At 39.6% G+C, this 20,419-nt stretch overlaps 1 protein-coding gene across 6 annotated transcripts in view; it reads right to left on the reverse strand.

Moving 5' to 3' along the window:
* The window catches only part of Evi5 (ecotropic viral integration site 5), a 167,478-nt gene that overhangs the window by 87,487 nt on the left and 59,572 nt on the right, over positions 1 to 20,419 (reverse strand). For 4 of the 6 annotated variants that reach the window (XM_031337208.1, XM_031337213.1, XM_031337210.1 and 1 more), the window contains 8 exons: positions 15,727 to 15,852; positions 13,138 to 13,281; positions 12,150 to 12,239; positions 11,960 to 12,057; positions 9,517 to 9,577; positions 8,495 to 8,548; positions 6,352 to 6,384; positions 5,656 to 5,802 (listed from right to left, as the gene is read on the reverse strand). In XM_031337208.1, coding sequence (XP_031193068.1) covers positions 5,656 to 5,802; positions 6,352 to 6,384; positions 8,495 to 8,548; positions 9,517 to 9,577; positions 11,960 to 12,057; positions 12,150 to 12,239; positions 13,138 to 13,281; positions 15,727 to 15,852 — 753 coding nt within the window. The remainder of the gene's footprint in view (positions 1 to 5,655; positions 5,803 to 6,351; positions 6,385 to 8,494; positions 8,549 to 9,516; positions 9,578 to 11,959; positions 12,058 to 12,149; positions 12,240 to 13,137; positions 13,282 to 15,726; positions 15,853 to 20,419) is intronic. The other 2 variants (XM_031337211.1, XM_031337212.1) reach the window with 2 other exon arrangements.

A 20,419-nucleotide genomic window follows, 5' to 3' on the forward strand; every position in this document is an offset into this window, starting at 1 on the left:
GAGGCAGGTGGATTTCTGAGTTGGAGGCCAGCCTGGTCTACAGAGTGAGTTCCAGGACAGCCAGTGCTTTATAGAGAAACCCTGGTCCCCCACTCCATGCCCCCCCCAAAAGACTTAGTGCCTCACATAACACAAACATTGTTTCATATTTCTCTACTAAGCATGGTGGTAGATGGAGTTTACATGTGTTCATATGTTGTATCTTCAGTTAATTATGAATATATTCCAGTTTCCTTTCAGACTCACCTCCCACTCAAATGTAAAAATGTATTAATGTCAAACCATTCGGGAAGTCTATTACTAATTTTTTCATGAGTGTGTATGGGGGGCAGGGCGAAGGGGTATTACAAGTTTGTATGTGTGCAGGGCCCAAAGGTTGACAACAGGAGGTTGACTGCTTTCCATCTTATTCATTGCAGAAGCTGGTCTGGTCAACCAGCTTGCCTCAAGGATCCCATGTCCTTCTTCCAAGTCCTAAAATTACAAACAAACTGCTATTCCCACCCAGCATTTATCCCAGGTTCCAAATGTTTGAATGGCAAATACTTTAACCACTGAACCATCTCTCCAACCCCTCTATTACTAATTTCTAACTGAATGCTAATAGGGTCAAAGAAAGAAAATTCTTTCAATTTTTTAAGAGATCCAAGCACATTATATGTATATAAGGCATTACACATAATATTTTAAAGTTTATGACCAGAAGATGTGTATTTATAAACATCCCACTCTCACTTAGGGATTATGCTTGGCTGTTGTTGGACTCTGTTTTATAAATGAGTTCAAAGTGACAACAGAACTCTTTGGATTTTCTACTCAATAATGAGAGATCATCAACTGGCTTTTACCAGTTACTGAGATGAGGTATTTAAAGACTAAAAGTGTGTGGGGGCTGTATAAATAACGGAGTTCAATTCCCAGCACCCATATCAGGAGGGTCACAAGTGCCTATAACTCCAGATCCAGAGGCCCTCTTCTGGCCTTTCTGGGCACTGCATACATATGTACAAACCTACACACAGCCACATACAGTACATATAATTAAAATAAAAAAAAAATCTTAAGGACTACCAACTTTGAGTTTGTCCATATCACCTGTTTTCTCAGTTCAGCATCAAAACCTATTAATGGGAGTAATGAATGCTATATATTGTTGTAGATTTGGTTTACTGCTTATATTAAGTTAATTAGCTTCCCAAATTACACAAGAATTGACTTGTATAATTTGTGAGTGTGAGGCGCTGATGGTCCCTGCCGGTCACAGCTGGTTCTAATTGGTAAATAAAGTTACAGAACCAATGGCTGGGCAGGGAAACAGAGGCAGGACTTTAGATTTCCTGGGCAAGGGAAAGAGGAGGTAGCAGAATCTTGGCATGCCAGGAAAGTAATAGGATGCAAGCATGAGAGCTGTGGGAAAACAGAACCAGCCACGTGAGAATCAGGGAAGAGTGGCCCCAGGGACCACTTCCCTGAAAGGGTCTGGGGTAGCAGAGATGAAATGTAAAGTTTAGTAGAAACAATTCAGGAATATCAGAGGGGAGAGTTAACCACAAGGAGGTTTGGAAGTGCCCACCCATTAGCTCTTAGGGCATATTAAAAATAAGCCAGAGTGTGTATATCTTTCATTCACAAATCCAGAGCATTTTGGCAGGTGGCCAGAAGCACCTATGCACCTGCCCCGGGGAGTTTAGAGTGGCTTAACAAGTTACTGCTTCAATATATTTCTAAATATACATAATCAAAATGAGACTTACATCCTACAGAGTGGGCACTGTTGCTGTTACGGATAGTCCTGATACATCCTACCAAGTGGGCACTGTTGCTGTTACAGATAGTCCTGATACATCCTACAAACTGGGCACTGTTGCTGTTACGGATAGTCCTGATACATCCTACCAAGTGGGCACTGTTGCTGTTACAGATAGTCCTGATACATCCTACAAAGTGGGCACTGTTGCTGTTACGGATAGTCCTGATACATCCTACCAAGTGGGCACTGTTGCTGTTACGGATAGTCCTGATACATCCTACAAAGTGGGCACTGTTGCTGTTACGGCTAGTCCTGATACATCCTACAGAGTGGGCACTGTTGCTGTTACGGCTAGTCCTGATACATCCTACAGAGTGGGCACTGTTGCTGTTACGGATAGTCCTGATACATCCTACAGAGTGGGCACTGTTGCTGTTACGGATAGTCCTGATACAATCTGACTCTAAACTCTACTTGATACAGATGTCCAGCTCTAATCTGCTTAGATTTGCATGTTTTACGTTTCCATCTTTAATTTGTCCCCATCTTAGTACCACTCTACTGCTGTGAAGCGACACCATGACCAAGGCAACTTAATAAAAAAGCATTTAACTGGGGTGCTGCTTACACTTTCAAAGGGTGAGTCTGGTCATCACAGATGTGAGCATGGGACAGCAGGCGGGCAGGAATGGTGCTGGAACAATAGCTCCGAGTTTACATCTGATCAGCCAGATGGAGACAAAGAGACTGGGCTTGGCTTATGGTTCTGAGCTCTCACAGTCCACATCCCCAGTGCTACTCCTCTTCCAACAAGGCCACGACATCTAGTACCTGAACAGTCCACCAACTAGGGACTAAGCATTTATACAATGAGCCTATGGAGTTCTTTTAAACCATCACACTCTGATTTTAATTAGCACATTTTACTGAACAGTTAGTTGTGGGCAACTGCCTCAATCTTTAACACCTGAAAATTAACAATAGGGAAGAGTCTCTATTAGATGTCAAGTTATACACATTTCCAGAAGCCATATAATAGCCTACTGTTCCTTCCAAGTCTCTGCTACTGAATGGATCTCACTCACCTACATGGCCAACTGCTACTATTTTAGATCCTGAATGTCCCTCAGAGACAAGGACATGGAAAATGTGGAACCTTTAAGAGATGTGGTGTAGTGAAGCGGATACACTAGGGATATGTCCTTGAGAGAGACACAGGACTCCATCTCTGCTTCCTGATTGTCATGAGGAACAAGGTCCTATACCTAGGTTTCACATGATGATATAAATACTGTCATTGGCCCAAGGAAATAACTAAGAGCTGAAACCATGACCCAAATACAAATTCCTCCCTGAAAGTTGACTTACTCTATTTGATCTGTCACAGTACTGTCCAGTTAAATAATATGCCCACTTTATTCCTAAGAGTGACCACAGGTCTCTGTCCTCTTGCACAGTGTGGTAGCTATTCCTAGTTGTCAACTTGATTATATATGGAATGAACTACAATCCAGAATTGGAAGGCTCATCTGTGATCCTGATCTTGAGGCTGGGAGATACAACTTTCTGACCTGGATCTTGGCATGGACATCTTGAGGCATAGTGGCTATGGATCCCAAGAGACTAAGGCAAGGTGGTAGCACACACCTTTAATCTGGACCACACCTTCTGCTGGAGACCTATATAAGGACATTGGAAGAAAGAAGATTCACTCTTCTCCACCTGCTTACCTTGTGGGACTGAGCAACTGCTAGATCACTGGACTTTCATTCACAGCTGCTTCTGACCATTGTTGGTGAGTTATTTATTTATTTTATGTATGTGAGTACACATTGTAGCTGTACAAATAGTTGTGAGCCTTCATCTGGTTGTTGGGAATTGACGTTTTAGGACTGCTGCTCACTCTGGTCCGCCCCAATCGCTCAGTCCCTGCTCTCTCCAGCCCAAAGATTTATTTATTATTATAAATAAGTACACTGTAGCTGTCTTCAGACACACCAGAAGAGAGCATCAGATCTCATTACAGGTGGTTGTGAGTCACCACGTGGTTGCTGAGATTTGAACTCACAACCTTTGGAAGAGCAGTCTGTGCTCTTACCCGCTGAGTCATCTCACCAGCCCTGTCCTTTTTCTTTTTAGTCTTTAACTTTTTTTTTTTTTTTTTTTGGTTTTTCTGAAACAGGGTTTCTCTGTGTAGCCCTGGCTGTCCTGGAACTCAGTCTGTAAACCAGGCTGGCCTTGAACTCAGAAATCCGCCTGTCTCTGCCTCCCAAGTGCTGGGATTAAAGGCTTGCGCCACCACCTCCTGGCAGTCTTTAACTTTTGAATGTAGATAGTGATGTTTCTTAGTTTTACTAAGTAAAGTAATACCCACTTTCAGTCATTTTATGTGCTGTCCTGGCTTCTTTAGAATTGTAGGTCTGTCAGGCTTTCTCTTCCTCCAGTTCCTACTTGAGAACAGAAGCAGCAGCTTCTGTATATAACAGCTGCTTCTCCTTCTAACCCCACAGTCCCACTAACATCACCTTACTCTGAATGTGGCAATGGGAAATTATGTCTAAATTTTAAGAGTCACCTGTGCCAGCTAGTTTTTTTGTTTTGTTTGGTTTGGTTTGGTTTTTGGTTTTTTCAAAACAAGCTTTCTCTGTGTCACCCGGGCTGTCCTGGAACTCACTCTGTACACCAGGCTGGCCTCGAACTCAGAAATCCACCTGCCTCTGCCTCCCAAGTGCTGGGATTAAAGGCGTGCACCACCACCGCCCAGAGCCAGCTAGTTTTTATGTCAATTTAGACATAAAAGCCATCTTCGAGGAGGAACACTGACTAAGGGAACACCTCAGTAAGATCAGGCTGTCTGTAGGGTTTTCTTAATTAGAAATTGATGCGGAAGGCCCAGCCCAGTGTGGGTGGTGCCATCTTTGGGCTGTGGTCCTGGGTACTATAAGAAAGCAGGCTGAGGAAGTCAGGAGAGCAAGCCAAAAGGCAACCTCCTCCACAGCCTCCACACCAGCTCTTTCCTCCACACCAGCTCTTTCCTCCACAGCCCCCGCACCAGCTCTTTCCTCCACACCAGCTCTTTCCTCCACACCCTCCGCACCAGCTCTTTCCTCTAGGTTCCTGCTGTGTCTGAGCTCCTGTCCTGATGTCCTTCCATGATAGTGCCATATAAGCATAAACCAAGTAAACCCTCTCTTCCCAACACAGCTTTTGGTCATGGTATTGCATCACAGCAGTAGACACCCTACCTTTAGGTTGATGCAATTCGTATTTTTTAAGAATTACTCTCCCTGTTTGAGAACTTGTCTCTTCAAGTAAAATGTAAGCATACATTTTAATTCATAACTCAATGTTCTGACATAGGAAGTCTAAGCTAGAATATTTCATGACATATAAGCTGTCAACATTATAAAAGTTTTAAATGAACATATTCTAAATCCTGAGTATTAACTTCATCTTTACAATGATCAAAAACTGTATGTCAGGAATATCTCCTGTAAAAGAAATCTCTGGCCGTCTTTAATCCCAGCACTTGGGAGGCAGAGGCAGGTGGATTTCTGAGTTCAAGGCCAGCCTAGTCTACAGAGTGAGTTCCAGGACAGCCAGGGCTACACAGATAAACCCTGTCTCCAAAAAACAACAACAACAAAACAAAGCAAAAAAATAAATCTCTGAAAATATAAGAAGCACTGCACATTGCTTACTTTCTAGGACTTAGAGTATAACATAAAAGAAAATATCTATCTCTAACAAAATCACAGACCAAAAAAGCACAGGAATCTTTGTGGCCATAGTATGACCCCTCTGAATGACAGAACACACAGGGAGTGCCTAGCAGTTCACCTAGTGCTGTGCTTTCACAGTGTGACCTAAAGGGAAGGCAAGACAAGCTCCAGCAGACTCCTTACCCAGTGGCGATGGTGCCGGAGCTCCCTGATGGTGCTTTCAGCCTGCTCCAGCTTAGCCCTGGCCGCATCAGTCTGTTGTTTGATGGTGGCCAACTCCCGTTTTATGAGGTAGTTTTCCTCAGCCTCCTGGGCTCTGGTCACTTGTCCCTTAGCACATAATTGTTTTGTGTGTATAAAGCAATTTAGAATAGATTCAAGACAGACTGCCTTGTGAAGTTTAGTTATTTTTCTGATATGTTAAAAAAATAAAACACCTAAAAGATCAGAATAGCCTAGATAATTATTAGCTAGAAGTTTGTTATTTTGCTCTAGCAAATTTGAGGAAACAATGAGAATTTCATCTGATAGTCTTAAGAATAATTTTTCTCTTAAATCAAAAATGCAATTCATGCAATACTACTGAGTTGTGCATGCAGAGCTAAAATGTCAATGAACAGTGGTTAAGGTCATAGAACCCACTGCTTACCATTTAAAATAAATACTTTAAAAATAAGGTTAGCTTTAAAACGTGCAGAGGTAGGTACCCAATTAATGATAATACATTTATCAAAACATTAAGTATACAGCCATATGCCAGCCCAAAGAATTATTTCTAGAAAAATGCATGTAAAATTGCGTGCATAAAGTATGGATTTCTAAGTTTAGGATTCCTTAGAGGTTAGCGAAAACACTAAAAATAAAAATAAAAAACTATACCTGTATCAATCTATCTGCCAAGGAAGCACTTTCCTACAAAAGGAAAAATTTAGATAGAAATATAAAAGACAGAAAATCAAAGTGATAAAATTAGGAATAAGAAGAAACATCCACTCCCAAATTCCACCTACTTTTCACTGCTAATTAAAGTGGAAATTTAGATTAAAACTTATTTTGATAAATGTGTCTTTATTTTTAAATCTTAAAAAAATATCAAAATAGAAACTGATTACAGATAATCATGCCTCTAAAAGAGACAAAATGTTTCATTACTTAGGACAAACAAGTATTTCTTCTTTTTTTTCTTTTTAAAGGTTTATTTATTTATTATATATGAGTGTACACTATAGCTGTCTTCAGACACCCCAGAAGAGGGCATCCGATCTCATTACAGATGGTTGTGAGCCACCATGTGGTTGCTGGGATTTGAATTCAGGACCTCTGGAAGAGTAGTCAGTGCTCTTAACCAATGAGCCATCTCTCCAGCCTTTAGGCCAAATCATAACATCAAACCACTTCCATGAAAGGGACAAAGGGATACGGGTCAGAAAAATTCCATTCACAAACATGACAGCAATTGGGTGTAATGTCAGCACCCAAGAAACAGGGAAGGAGAGCGAACAACAGAAATTCAGAAATTCAACTTAAACTCAACTTAATATAATCCAATCCAATATAATTAAATTCAACTTAAAATAATCCAGGATGAACATTTTTTGGTTTAGGAATTCAACTGAGACCTAAATACTTAGAGAATTCTAAAGGTGATGTCAAAACCTAAGGCCAGATGCCAGTGGAAAACAGCTACTCAACTTTCTAGACACAAAACCCAAACTACCCTCAAAAAGTCTAATGAAGTAATGCCTTCTCTATGAAAATATCAAAGTCTAAAACTGAAAGTCACTTAAGCTGCATATTTTACTACAAGCTGGGTATTTAGTAAGTGCAGGGAAATACAAATCAAAAGGACTGAATAAACTCAATATATATGTGCAATCATCAAAAAGTAAAATTGCCTTCCAAGCTGCTTCGGAACAATCTTATAAGAAGAACTATATTTTACTTGGTACAAAGTACGCAACCATTACACCATCAACAAACCTGTAATGAATATCTTGTTCTTCTGTAACACTACTTAATATAAAATCATGAAGGTTTCTAGAATAAAAGACAAACACTGGAAACTATCCCCCTTTCTAGTTATTTCTCTTTTGGACATTTAGTTATAAATTTTCAGAGAGATTTTAAATAAACTTGGTAGTATCGTGAGTGACATATTCACATTAATATACTCTGAACCTTTAGCTTTAAAAAAGTTTCTGAATTTGGCCGTTTTCAATTAAGGAAAATTCTTGTGTTGGTTGTTTTTGCTTTTGAGACACAGTCTCAAACTGTGTATCCTAGTTTGGCCTGAAACTCACAATGTAGCTAAGGATGACTTTGAACTTCTGATCCTCCTTCCACCCCTCCCCACGTGCTAGGATTATGAACATGCATCTCCATGTCCAGATTATACAGTGCTAGGATTGAATCCGGACTTTGTGCATGCAACATGCCTATTGCAAGAAAACTCTTAAATTTTATTAATCAATTCATTCTTTAAAACACCACTACAAAAGAGTCTTTCAAAGGCTCTCATAAGAAAAATATGAAAACTTTCTTGCTTTCTAATTAGTTTTCTTACATGAAACAGGAAGGAAAAGCTAGTGAGCGGATGTCAAGTCAATTCTAACAATCAAAGAGTCATAAAAGTAGCTCGTGTTGAAAATCAACATCAAACAGATTTTAAAGTAGGAACCAGTCACTTGGACTAAATATAAAGCTGTTTGTTACACGCCTTAAGAGAACCATTGCCATGTGCAACATGTGGCTAAAAAGACAGGGTACATTTGAAATTCACCTTTAAAACATCCTGTCTGAATGTACTTACTCCCAACTAAGTCATTTTTAGAGGTAAAGGCTATAGTATGTTACTCTAACAGTAACTTCAGCTAACCGTTACTGTGGGTGCTCGCTATCAAGAACTAAAGTGAGCTGGGGAAGCTGAGCTCAGCACCTCAGTCAGGTGATGCGCACTCCAAATGCTGTATACTTGTCTAGTTAAACAATAATCATTCAAAAGAAACTTGCAATAGTCACTTACTTTTTCTAATGTTTCAATGCGCTGTTTTAAAAGTCTATTTTCTGTGCGTAGCCTCTGCCAAGAAAAAAGGAAGTTTGTTTGCAAGGATTCCCGAGAGACAAAACAACAGATCCCCAAGTAATGGTGGCGAGAACGTGCCACCTTTTATCAAACACTGAGTAAGAATACATGGCAAAGGAAACAATCACATTTGTCACTCTAGTTGAGACTAAACTTGACACATTAAATGTAATAAATACATTTATTTATTTTCTTTGTTTTCTCCATTTATAATGGCTTATACTTGTTCTCTTAATATTTATTTTAATTTTCTGTGTATGAGTTTTGACTGAATGTGTATCTGTGCACCACATGTGTGCAGTGCCTGAAGAGTCCAGAAGAGGGTACTGGACCCCCTTGGAAACGGAGGGCCCCGGTCCTGTGGAAGAGCAGCTAGTGCCCTTACCCACGGAGCCTTATCTCCAGCCTAGCTTATAATATTCTTATTCTAACATCCCTTGTCTCCTATGGATACTAACAACATAATTGGTATTCAAATATTAGTTGGACAAAGAATAAACTTTAAATATGAATATTCATAGGGAAAATGTCAAATTTGTTGCTTAAACGATACCAATTTCCATTCATATTACAAATACCACAGTATAAAAAGCCTTAAAGTCTTTAAATTTACACTGGCCAGGGAATCCTGCCATGCTACAGCTAGCTCAGCCTTTGTTCTGCACAGCCAAGCTCACATCACTCTGCTCTCAACCGCACAACACAACAAACACTTTCTCACCAAGTTTTACAAACATTTCAGAAGAACACAGTTTCCATGGCTCTGTTTTCTTCTGAGGAGGAGTAAGTCAAGGCAGGGAAAGAGCTATTTCTTCTCACACGAGAAGGGCAGCAACTTCAGTCACACCATCCTACTTCCAACCACAGGAAGATCCCCAATAAATACAAATTTATCTACTACTTATCCTGGCTTGAAGAAATTTATCTTCATTGATTTGAATAGGCAGCCCTATAATGCTTACTTTAATTTCACCTTGCTCTTCCATTTCTTTAGTTTTTATTGTAGTGTATTCTTTTTCAAGTCTAAAAAGAAGAGAGAAAATTAAAGGTATATTTTCATTCAAAAGTAGTTATTAAATTGTTTAATTTAAAAGGACATGTTAGCCAGGCATGAGAGGCAGAGGCAGAGGCAGGCGGATCTCTGAGTCTGAGGCCAGCCTTGCCTACAAAGCAAGTTCCAGAACAGCCAGGGCTACACACAGAAGCCCTGTACTAAAAAGCCAGTAACAACAACAACAAAGAACACATTAACATAAAACACATCTTTTTACTTCTCCTTGAGGTATAACTGGAAACAATTTACGTGAGAAACAAATAGAGTGGTGGACTGGGTGGAGTGGGAAAGAGGTCAGGAAGGGAAAATGTAAATGTAGTCCACAAGTGTGACACAGTTCATGGCAACAATACCTGATGCATGCACTGGACACACACCATCATGGTTAAGAAGTGAAAGTCACATAGCAAGGGAGGCAAGCAACTGTTTTATACCACAAATACTGACGCAGCAGAGAATAAGGCATCATGGTCTCTGTACTTTTGCTTTATAATTTCTAAGAAGGAAAATAAATATTGCAAAGTATTAATAACTGTTAAATCTAGATATAAAATATGGATATTTATCATTCTAACCTATTTTTCTATATATCTGAATATTTTCCTGGTTGAAAAAAATGGTACTTAAAATATGATATGAGCTAAGCTAATGACTATAAATTATTCCTTTAGAATTAAGTTTCATAAAAAGCAAAATGGAATACTATACTGGTTTTGTTTGGGCACTTTTAAGTGTCAATGCAAAAATACCTTCTTAGCACAAAAAAACTGAAATAAAGAGAGCTGAAAAAGGCCAGATATGGTGGCACACACCAGTGATTCCAGCACCAAGGAGGTACAGGCAGGAGAATAGTGAACTGCAGATTATTCTGGGCTACACAGTAAGGCCATATTACAAGTAAGACAAACAAAGGGCTCGTGAGATGACTATGGCAAGGACGCCATCAAGCGTGATGGCCTGCCTGTGGTGGCAAGCACACAGAATAAATAAAAGTGATTAAAATACTAAATAGAAGTAAAGGATAAGGGCTGGCAAGATGGTGCAGCAGTTAAGAGCACCGACTGTTCTTCCAAAGGTCCTGAGTTCAAATCTCAGCAACCACATGGTGGCTCACAACCACCAGTAGTAAGATTTGACTTACTACTTGCTGGGCAGTGGTGGTGCACGCCTTTAATCCCAGCACTTGGGAGGCAGAGGCAGGTGGATTTCTGAGTTCGAGGCCAGCCTGGTCTACAGAGTGAGTTCCAGGACAGCCAGGGATATACAGAGAAACCCTGTTATGAAAAAAAAAAGATTTGACGCCCTCTTCTGGTGCATCTGAAGACAGCTACAGTGTACTTATAATAATAAATAAATCTTAAAAAAGAAATACAGAAGGAATACTAATAGACCAAGGAACTGGAGGAAATGGGAATATCTTATACTCTGAATTAGTATTGAAAAGGAACAAAATACTTTATTTAGAAAAAGGGAGGAAGCCAGACATGGTAGCACGTACTTTGTATCCTAGTATAAGTAAAGTTAGGAAGACTGCCATAGTTGAAGGCCAGCTGACCTACAAAGTGAGACACTGTCTCAAAAGAACAACAAAATTGCAAAATCTTGCAACTGCAAGCACTGATACAGCTTAGAAACACTTTATACCATAGAAGCTCCAGTGACATGAATTCTAGCTATGTCATTAAGCTAAGAATCATTTCAGTAAGTACTGGGAGCTAGAGAAGGAACAGCTATAATTCTTAATTAATATACTGACCTTATTTTCAAGATAGAGAAAAAATTTAAGCCAGGAACTGAGATTGACTATCTTGAACTTTTTGGAAATAAGATGAGAATCTGACTGTCTCATCCTTGCTGCTGGTTGTGCTGCCTCCAAGGAAGTAACACTGGGGCGGAACTGAGAGGAAAGCCATGTCAGTGGCTAGAACCACTCAATATGCTTTTAAATAAATAACATGGTAGGCTTGGTGTACAACTTGGTTCACCACATGTACTTAGCATGCTCAGTCCCTTTGTTCACTCGCCAGTACCAAGAGTAATAACAGTAAGTAGTAAAAACAACAGCACACTTGCCCACATATGCATGAGTACTCCTAACTCTCATCAGAACAGGAAGCAAGAAGGCATTTTAAAAGTGATATACAGTGATCCTGTGTATCACTACTAAAAGCAGAAAGAAAGTCTAATAGTACCTATGTTGTACTGAAGCTAATACTAGCTAGTAAGATTAAAAATGTTATAGGCTAAGGAAGGAAAATATGCTACTTCCCACTAGACTGTCTCCGTTGTCCACTAAAACGCCTACATGCTTCACTAGGTTCCATAGCTGCAAGATCATACAAATTACTTACTTTTTCATTTTTTTTGAGTTGTATTTGACTTGGTAAGCTGACTGGATTAATTTTTCTGGGCCACCATCAAACTGATGTGGGATGACCTTCTGAAAATGCTAAGAAATAATAAATGAAATGTAGAATTGTTACTGTACATGATCCATTAATGACAAATCTAGAAGCATTTAAGGAATCATGAATGACTTACCTGTAACATCCCTTCCATGTCAAGTTGCATTAATTCTGCCTGATTCATCTGAAGAAGTGCTAATCCTACTCGAAACACTATTTCCAAACCCTAATGAAACAAATTAGATAAAGCTAAATGTGTTTACTCTTCCATCAACAAAAAATTAACCATTCAAAGTAATACCAAAGTAAACAATTAAGGATCTAAACTGAGTACTGACACACATATTCTATAAGAGTCAGAGAGCAAGCATTTTATACTTGATGTCCATCCTTCTGACTATCCATCTCTACCACGTAGCCCTGCAGTGGACACACACATGCAAAAATGGGCAGGGCTGTGTTCCCAAGGAAACAAGAGGAGAGATTTAATACAGAAAGCACAGCACTGACTAAACTGTTGTCTGCCAACTCCATCCCAAACTGTATTAGATAAATCATATAAACTGATCCTTCCAAGAACAACATTACATTCTGTTGTCTGTTGCAGACAACAGAAGACAAGGATCACTACCATGTATGTCACTGACAATGGGAGAGACTTCACAGAAAAAGCTGTAGAAGCAGCTTTACTACAGGAATTACTTGTCTTACTATTTGGGAAAGAGATGCACTACAACTGTATTAACAGAGAGGGGGAATTTACTTCTCATTTATTCTCCCTGTATCATTCAAAGGTGATAAAGAGGATGAATTTAGAGAGCAAGTCCAAAACTTAACTGTATATATTTGAATCCTGGATACAGGCCCAAGTGCTGGTAATGTTTCCAGTCAGGCCACTCAATCATCCTGTGAGTCTCAGCTTCCTCATCCATCATCTAACAGATGGGGATAGGATCAGAACCTACCCAATAAGGCTGTTAGGAGACTTAAATAAGATAATTGTGGAAGCAGTGCAGTGGAGACACAAAGGCTCTCTCTCTCCCTTCTCCCTGCACTGCCCTACTCTAATTAACCCATGACTCCTTTATTCTGTTGTTATTCCTAGTCTGTTCATGTGAGCTCACCTCAGACATAAAGATGTCAAATATCCTTGTTGCAATTGGTAGTGGGAAAGTTGTAAGAAAGATAGTCAGGAACCAGGATGATGCATACATTGATGTATGGAAACTCTGAGATTGAAAATGTACAAAGAGCTCTGGAAGATACTCCTAGAGAAGAGAAAAGCATAGTTAAGACACAATAAAACTGACTGTTTCAAGCTAGATTATCCCCAGGTAAGCCTACATCAGACACAAAGATCTAGAATTACATCTTTACACTGATTCACTGATAAGAAAAACTAAATCACTGGGCAGTGGTGGCACACGCCGTTAATCCCAGCATTTGGGAGGCAGAGGCAGACAGATTTCTGAGTTCAAGGCTAGCCTGATCTACAGAGTGAGTTCCAGGACAGCCAGGGCTATACAGAGAAACCCAGTCTCGAAAAAAAAAAAAAAAGAAAAAGAAAAAAAAGAAAAACTAAATCATAGTCAAATATCCATCCAACCATAAACACAGTGTTGAACAACAGTCATAAAATGTTTATTCCTCTTCGCCTTCTTGGTAATTGCAGTTGTCTGGTATCTTCTATACTTTTTAATTAACTTTAATATTTCTAAAAAATTTTTAAAAAAGAAAAACCATGCTGAACTTTCGAGTACTATATAGACCATCAGTCATTCATCTTTACCTCCTACAGAGTAGGAAAAATAGCAAGACCTTCAACAATGTCTTAACACTCAGCACCAAGAGTTTAAGGTTTGTATCAACAAACGAAATTACTATTTCAGAAGAAAGAAAAATTACCTCAAGATATATTCTGATTTTTTTTAAAAAACGTAAAAACATTTTTTTCCTTCTTTTTTTTTGTTTTGTTTTTCGAGACAGGGTTTCTCTGTGTAGCCCTGGCTGTCCTGGAACTCATTCTGACCCGGCTGCCCTCCAACTCAGAAATCCGCCTGCCTCTGCCTCCCAAGTGCTAAATAAAATTAAAGGCGTGCACCACCACTGCCCAGCCATATCCTATTCTTTATACAACATAAAGGATTTTTATAATTCCAGAGAAAGGTTGACTCTCAGCTGGGTGGTGGTTGTACACACCTTTAATCTCAGTATTCCAGAGGCATAAGCAGAAGGTTCTCTCTCTGTAAATTCAAGGACAGTCTGATCTACACAGGGAGTTCCAGGCCAGCCTGGACTATACAAAGAAATCATCTTAAGAAACCTGCCTCTTGCTAGGCAGTGGTGGAGCACACCTTTGATCCCAGCACTTGGGAGGCAGAGGCAGGCGGATTTCTGAGTTCAAGGCCAGCCTGGTCTACAGTGTGAGTTCCAGGACAGCCAGAGCTACACAGAGAAACCCTGTATCAAAAAACCAAAAGAAAAAAAAAAAAAAAAGAAAAAAAAGAAACCTGCCTCCTGCCTCTTGTATCGACAGAAATGCTGACCCATATTCTAAAATTCTTTCCATCTAACTGAAATGTAAGTAAAGAAGAATACTCATACTTTTCTATTAAAGGACAGTATACTAAGGTTATTTATTTACAATTTAAAATTAAGTTAAAAATAAAAATCAAAACCAGAAAGGTAAAAATCTTTTTTTTGTTTGTTTTGTTTTTTGTTTTTTCGAGACAGGGTTTCTCTGTGTAGCCCTGGCTGTCCTGGAACTCACTCTGTAGACCAGGCTGGCTTCGAATTCAGAAATCTGTCTGCCTCTGCCTCCCAAGTGCTGGGATTAAAGGCATGCAACACCACGGTAAAAATTTTCAAAAATGTTTTTAACCAGGTGTATGCCATACACCTTTAATCCCAGCACTCAGGAGGTAAAAGGAGACAAATCTCTGTGAGTTTAAGACCAGTCTGGTCTACATAAGTTCTAGGCCAGCCAAGGCTTCATAGTGAGACCCTGTCTTAAAACAACAACAACAAAAAAAATTTCTACTTGATTTTGATTCTAATCCTCTTCACCTTTATTATGACTTCTAGACCATATGAATCTTAAGATAGCTACATAAAATTATGAAAACATGCAAAAAAATCATCAGATAGGGGACAGATGAGATGGCAGGTGAATGGAAGGAAGGAAAGGATGCAACAGATAGACAGTGTCCACAAGGAGTGAATTGGCCTTCTACAGGAGACTCAGACCACCCAGCAGTGGAGGCAGGCACGCAGCAGAACAGAAGCAGCTGCACACAGGTCAGATGGCACATTTGACATTAATGCTTAAAGTCTGAATAAGAAAGTCCCAGACCATGACTGGCTTGTTGACAGCTCTTCATTTAGAAGTAGGCCTTTTTGCATTAAACTGACCAGCTAGTAGTCATCATGGGATTAAAACACTTTTTTTTCCAACTGTTGCTTTGCCCTTTTAAAATATGTTTAAGTATCTTGCCTACATGTACTTATGTGCACTCTGCGTGCCTGTGCCCATACAGACCAGAACAAGGCATCTGATCCTCTAGAACAGGACTGACAAATGGTTGTAAGGTGAACCAGGCTTTATACAAGAACACCAAGTCATCTCTCCAGCACTTAGTTCTATGCTTTTAACATAAAGTTTGTTGAAATGACATTTCAAAGAGGGAGTACAAAAGGTGGGAGTGGACATTTACCTGTATCATGCATTCAAATTGATACATACAAAGGCCCAATTCTGCCATACTTGGCTTAAATAGTTCACGAAGTCTGTAGTCTTGCATTAATTTAACAAAAACACAAAATGCTTCTTCTTCTGGCATCTATTTAAAAAAGAAACATCAAAACAGATCAAAATTTCATGACATACAAATAAAACAAACATTTTAAACAAAGTATCACTCAATAACTAACACTTTCCTTTTTCCTTAGACCTGTATGTATTTATACGTGCTGGTGTTCAGATGCCAGAGATCAACCGTGGATACCCCTTCTTGGGTTCAAGAAGAGAGGTAGCCTGCTCTCTTGAGACAGGGTCTCTCACTGTCCTAGGACTCGCTGAGCACACACATTTTTAGCACTGGGACTGCACAAGCACACTGCCATACTCAGCTTTCTCACAAGGGTTCTGGACACTGAACTTAGCCTTATCCATTCAAACAATGTTTTGAATGGATACAGAGTACAATATAAAAAGCAGGGGCTGGTGAGATGGCTCAGTGGATAAGAGCACTGACTGCTTTTCCAAAGGTCCTGAGTTCAATTCCCAGCATCCACACACAGATGATGGCTCACAGCCACCTATACAGCTACAGTGTACTCATACACATATAAATAAAATAACTTAAAAAATAAAATAAAATAAATAAAAAGCAGTACACTTATCAAAATCAGTCAGTTTCAGGCTACCAAGCCTGAGAATGGAAACTCTGAGACCAACTGCCTCAACTTGTCTAATTCAGTAATTTAATCAGCCATATTACCCTGAACTGAACCTATCTAATCAACTAGTATCCATTTACAAGTAGATAGTTTCCTATTTATAAATACAAGAATAACATCAACAAAACACATATAAACTTTACTCTCAAGGAGCTTAAACTTTCTAGAGATAAGTAGATAATACAATTATATGTATATGTCGGTGGTGATGAATGATATGGAAATAAATTGGAATAGATGGGAATGCTGGGGAAACAAACTGATATTTATATAAGTCAGGAATGGAAACTTAATAAAACATATTTTAACAAACTATTAAAGGAAATGAGGGATTATCTGAGGAAAGAGCAGCCCTGGAAGACAGAGAGTATAGATACCCTAAGACAGAACAAGATCCCTGTGGTGGTGAAATGAATCAAAATGGCCCCATGGCTCAGTCCCAGTTAGTAGACATTTTGGAAAGGATTAAGTATGGCCTTATGGGAGGAGGTGTGTTACTACTGGCTGTGGGTTTTTAGGATTCAAAAGCTCATATCAGGCTCAGTATCTATCTCTATCTCTATCTCTATCTCCTCTCCCCCTCCTTCTCTCCTCCTGGTCCCTCTTTTCCTCCCCCTCTCTCTCCCCCTCCAACCCTGACCCATGGATCAGATGTGACATATAACCTACCCTGATGGCCATGGTCTCACCCTGAAACTGTAAGCACGCCCTCAAAAACCACTTTCTTTTGTAAGTTGGTGTCTTTTCTTGGCAACAGAAAAGTAACTAAGACAAACCTTAAGATGGAGTTCTGCTAGCATGCTTGATCAGCAAACAGAGACCACTACACTAAAAGTCAAGTCATGCTGTGAATAAAGTGCAATCTGCAAAAGCACTGAGCAGACCCAAGCAGAGTGAAGTCATTAACCACACTAAACTCCTACTGCTTAGAAGTCATGAGTAAAGGCATTATAAAGAAGAAAAAAATAAAATCAAAACACTCAAGCTTTGGGTCATTCTGTAAGTTTTTACATTTGCCTTAAGACAGCTGTAAACCTTTGAGAATTCTGAACAGAAGTGATATATGATGCAAATACTAAAAGAACTTCTAAGTTTTATATTTTCTGTAATTGGGTTTTAAAAATATAAATCACTAGGAAATAACTAATAAGAAAATAACTTTTAAAAAGCATTAAAAACATTTAAGAAATAGCTGGATATCTTTCTAAGAATAATACAGTTTTCCAATCTTCATTTGCAGTCCGTAAATTCATTTTTTGGGGGGTGGGGTCCTCCCCCCCCGAGATAGGGTTTCTCTGTGTAGCCCTGGCTGTCCTAGAACTCACTCCGTAGACAATGTAGACAACGGCTATCCTCAAATTCACAGAGATCCACCTGCCTCTGATTCCTGAGTGCTGGAACAAAAGGCATACGCTACTCCCACCCTGCTCTGTAAATACATTTTAAAAGAGAATATCCCCAAAAGATCTCTCAGTATCCCACTTACTGAAGATGTTTACAAATGACAAAATACATTTTCCCCAACCTCAACACAGGGACAGAGGGCACCTGCATGTCTTTCTTCTGTCCTAACAGCCACATTTTGCTGTGGAAACCATCCCCATAGTAATTTAAGCCCTGACTTATATAGATCACAGTAAGAAGCCTGATATCCCAGAACTCTCCATTTTATATGGTTCTCCTCATCTGACTCTAATCTCTGTATAGCTCCTTAATCTCACACTCCAACAAGCTACACCTTCAATAGCTGCTATGTCCCCAACCCATATCACTTGAAAGAGCAGTAGCTAGCAAAGTATCACGTTGAACTTTAGGACAACTTCCATAGACTCAGCCTCTGCTTCCCAAAACTCACTCCTCCACAAACTTTAATGCAGGATCCTCAAACTGCTGGGTCACTGCTCTACCAACTCCCTAGTCATTTTCATTAAGATAAAAGGTCTAGCTTTTGACTTCCGGTGAGCCTGGCAGTTAATATCTCAGAATCTACAGCCACACCAAAGGTTAAAATCTGTTTTCTACTTCTTGTGTGGCTATTTCTCCAAGACTAAAGTATTCTCTTGTGGAGGGGCAGGAGGCTCAGGAAAGAAGAAACTTAGAAGACCCAGGAAGGCACTTCCTGAGGCTAAATAATCAGTGAACAACTATGGAGCAAATGGAAACTGAGGTAGTACAGCTGCTGCACAGCAAACTCCAGCAATGCAGCTGTGCAAGCTGTTGCAAGATTTACTCATCATGAAGGAAAGCACTGCTCTCTAGAATCTAGACTCTAGATGCTCAGCAGAGATGAATACTAAAATGTTATTTTGAAGCTAAGAAAAAAGAAGAAATTTGTGGCAAAAATTCACTAGACTGATAACAATATTTGACTTTAACAGTAAAAAGGTGTACCAGTGACAACCACTTACAAATCAGAAAGATCACAACTTTGTGGAAGACCTAACTATATCAACATTAACATACATACTTTTATGCTATGGAAATGATAGCCCAGCTTTACCTAACATGGAAAAATACCCTACAGTAGACATTGCTAGCAGTTCTTATAACAGTGGGTATAACAGTGGCAGTCAGTTTGCTAGGAGTGTAACAGTAGAACAGGTGCTCAGTGAGGATGAAGCCCTGGGTTCGATTCCTAGCACCTGAACAACAGACAAAATGAAAGGAAGAGTCCTGACACAGCCTGAAGAGTCAGACAGAAGAAGACTCTAGGAAACAGATGTCAAGCATCAGAAAACAGTTTCTGATTCCTACTCTGCTTCATCTACTTCAGACATGCAAGCCTCTGAATGCCTCACGTGTGCCAAACACCAAGCCAGACTTACACCTCTAGCACTTTATGTAACTCTCACAAGGGACCCAAATGAAGATTATCTCTGAGACTAAATAAAAAGAAAAATAGAATAAATAGATTTTCAACAAGAATAAAGAGATTAATGTATATGTCATTTCCCTTCAAAATTATATTGTCCTGCTCCTAAACTCTAAGAATATCCTACCCAAATCCACCCCCAAATTAGTCAATAACAATGTCATATCCCTGAGACATAAAGGTAACTGAGTAACACAAGTTTAGTACAACAGGATATAAATAATAAGCCCATGGCTAGATATAACACACACACACACACACACACACACACACACACACACACACATTTCCAGGCATGTATACAACATAAATAAGACTTCATATAAAATTTTAGTCTTATTATCCTTGATTGGGAAATGATCACTCCCCATCAAATGTTGACAAGTGAAATTTGTAGAATATCTTTGTACACTTGCATATATTAAAAAAATAAAGGGGGAGGTTGGAAAGCAGTTAAAATCTCATACTGCTCTTGCAGAGGACCCAAGTTTGGTCCCTAGCACTCACGTTGGGAAGCTCACAGTTGGCCTATAACTCCAGAAAACTCAATACCCACTTCTAGACTACACAGGCACTAGAGGTATGTGCACAACACACACACATACAGAGAGAGAAAACAAAACATAAAAATAAAACCTACAGAAACATAAAAAAGAAAAGGCAGAAGTTAGGGGAGCTGGCCAGATGGTTCAGCAGACAAAGGCCTTGCCACCCCAATGACCCAAGTTACATTACTAAAGGAGAATCAATCCCTGCAAGTTGTGTCTGACCCACACACATGGTCACACAAAGAGTGATTCACAACACATGATCACATACAGAGTACATATAAAAAGGTTTTGCAATTATATTCAAGTTAGAAAACAGGGCCTGCAGCTCAGTGATACAGTATACAAAGCCTTAGGGTCAGTCTCCAGCAAAGGAGTACGGAGGAAGGAGAAAGACAGTGGGAGAAAGGTGGAGAGAGGAGGGAGGAGAAAGACAGTGGGAGGAAGGTGGAGAGAGGAAGGAGGAGAAAGACAGTGGGAGGAAGGTGGAGAGAGGAGGGAGGAGAAAGACAGTGGGAGGAAGGTGGA

Source organism: Mastomys coucha, unplaced genomic scaffold (assembly GCF_008632895.1).
Source record: "Mastomys coucha isolate ucsf_1 unplaced genomic scaffold, UCSF_Mcou_1 pScaffold22, whole genome shotgun sequence".
In the NCBI taxonomy this organism is placed as follows: Eukaryota; Metazoa; Chordata; class Mammalia; order Rodentia; family Muridae; genus Mastomys; species Mastomys coucha.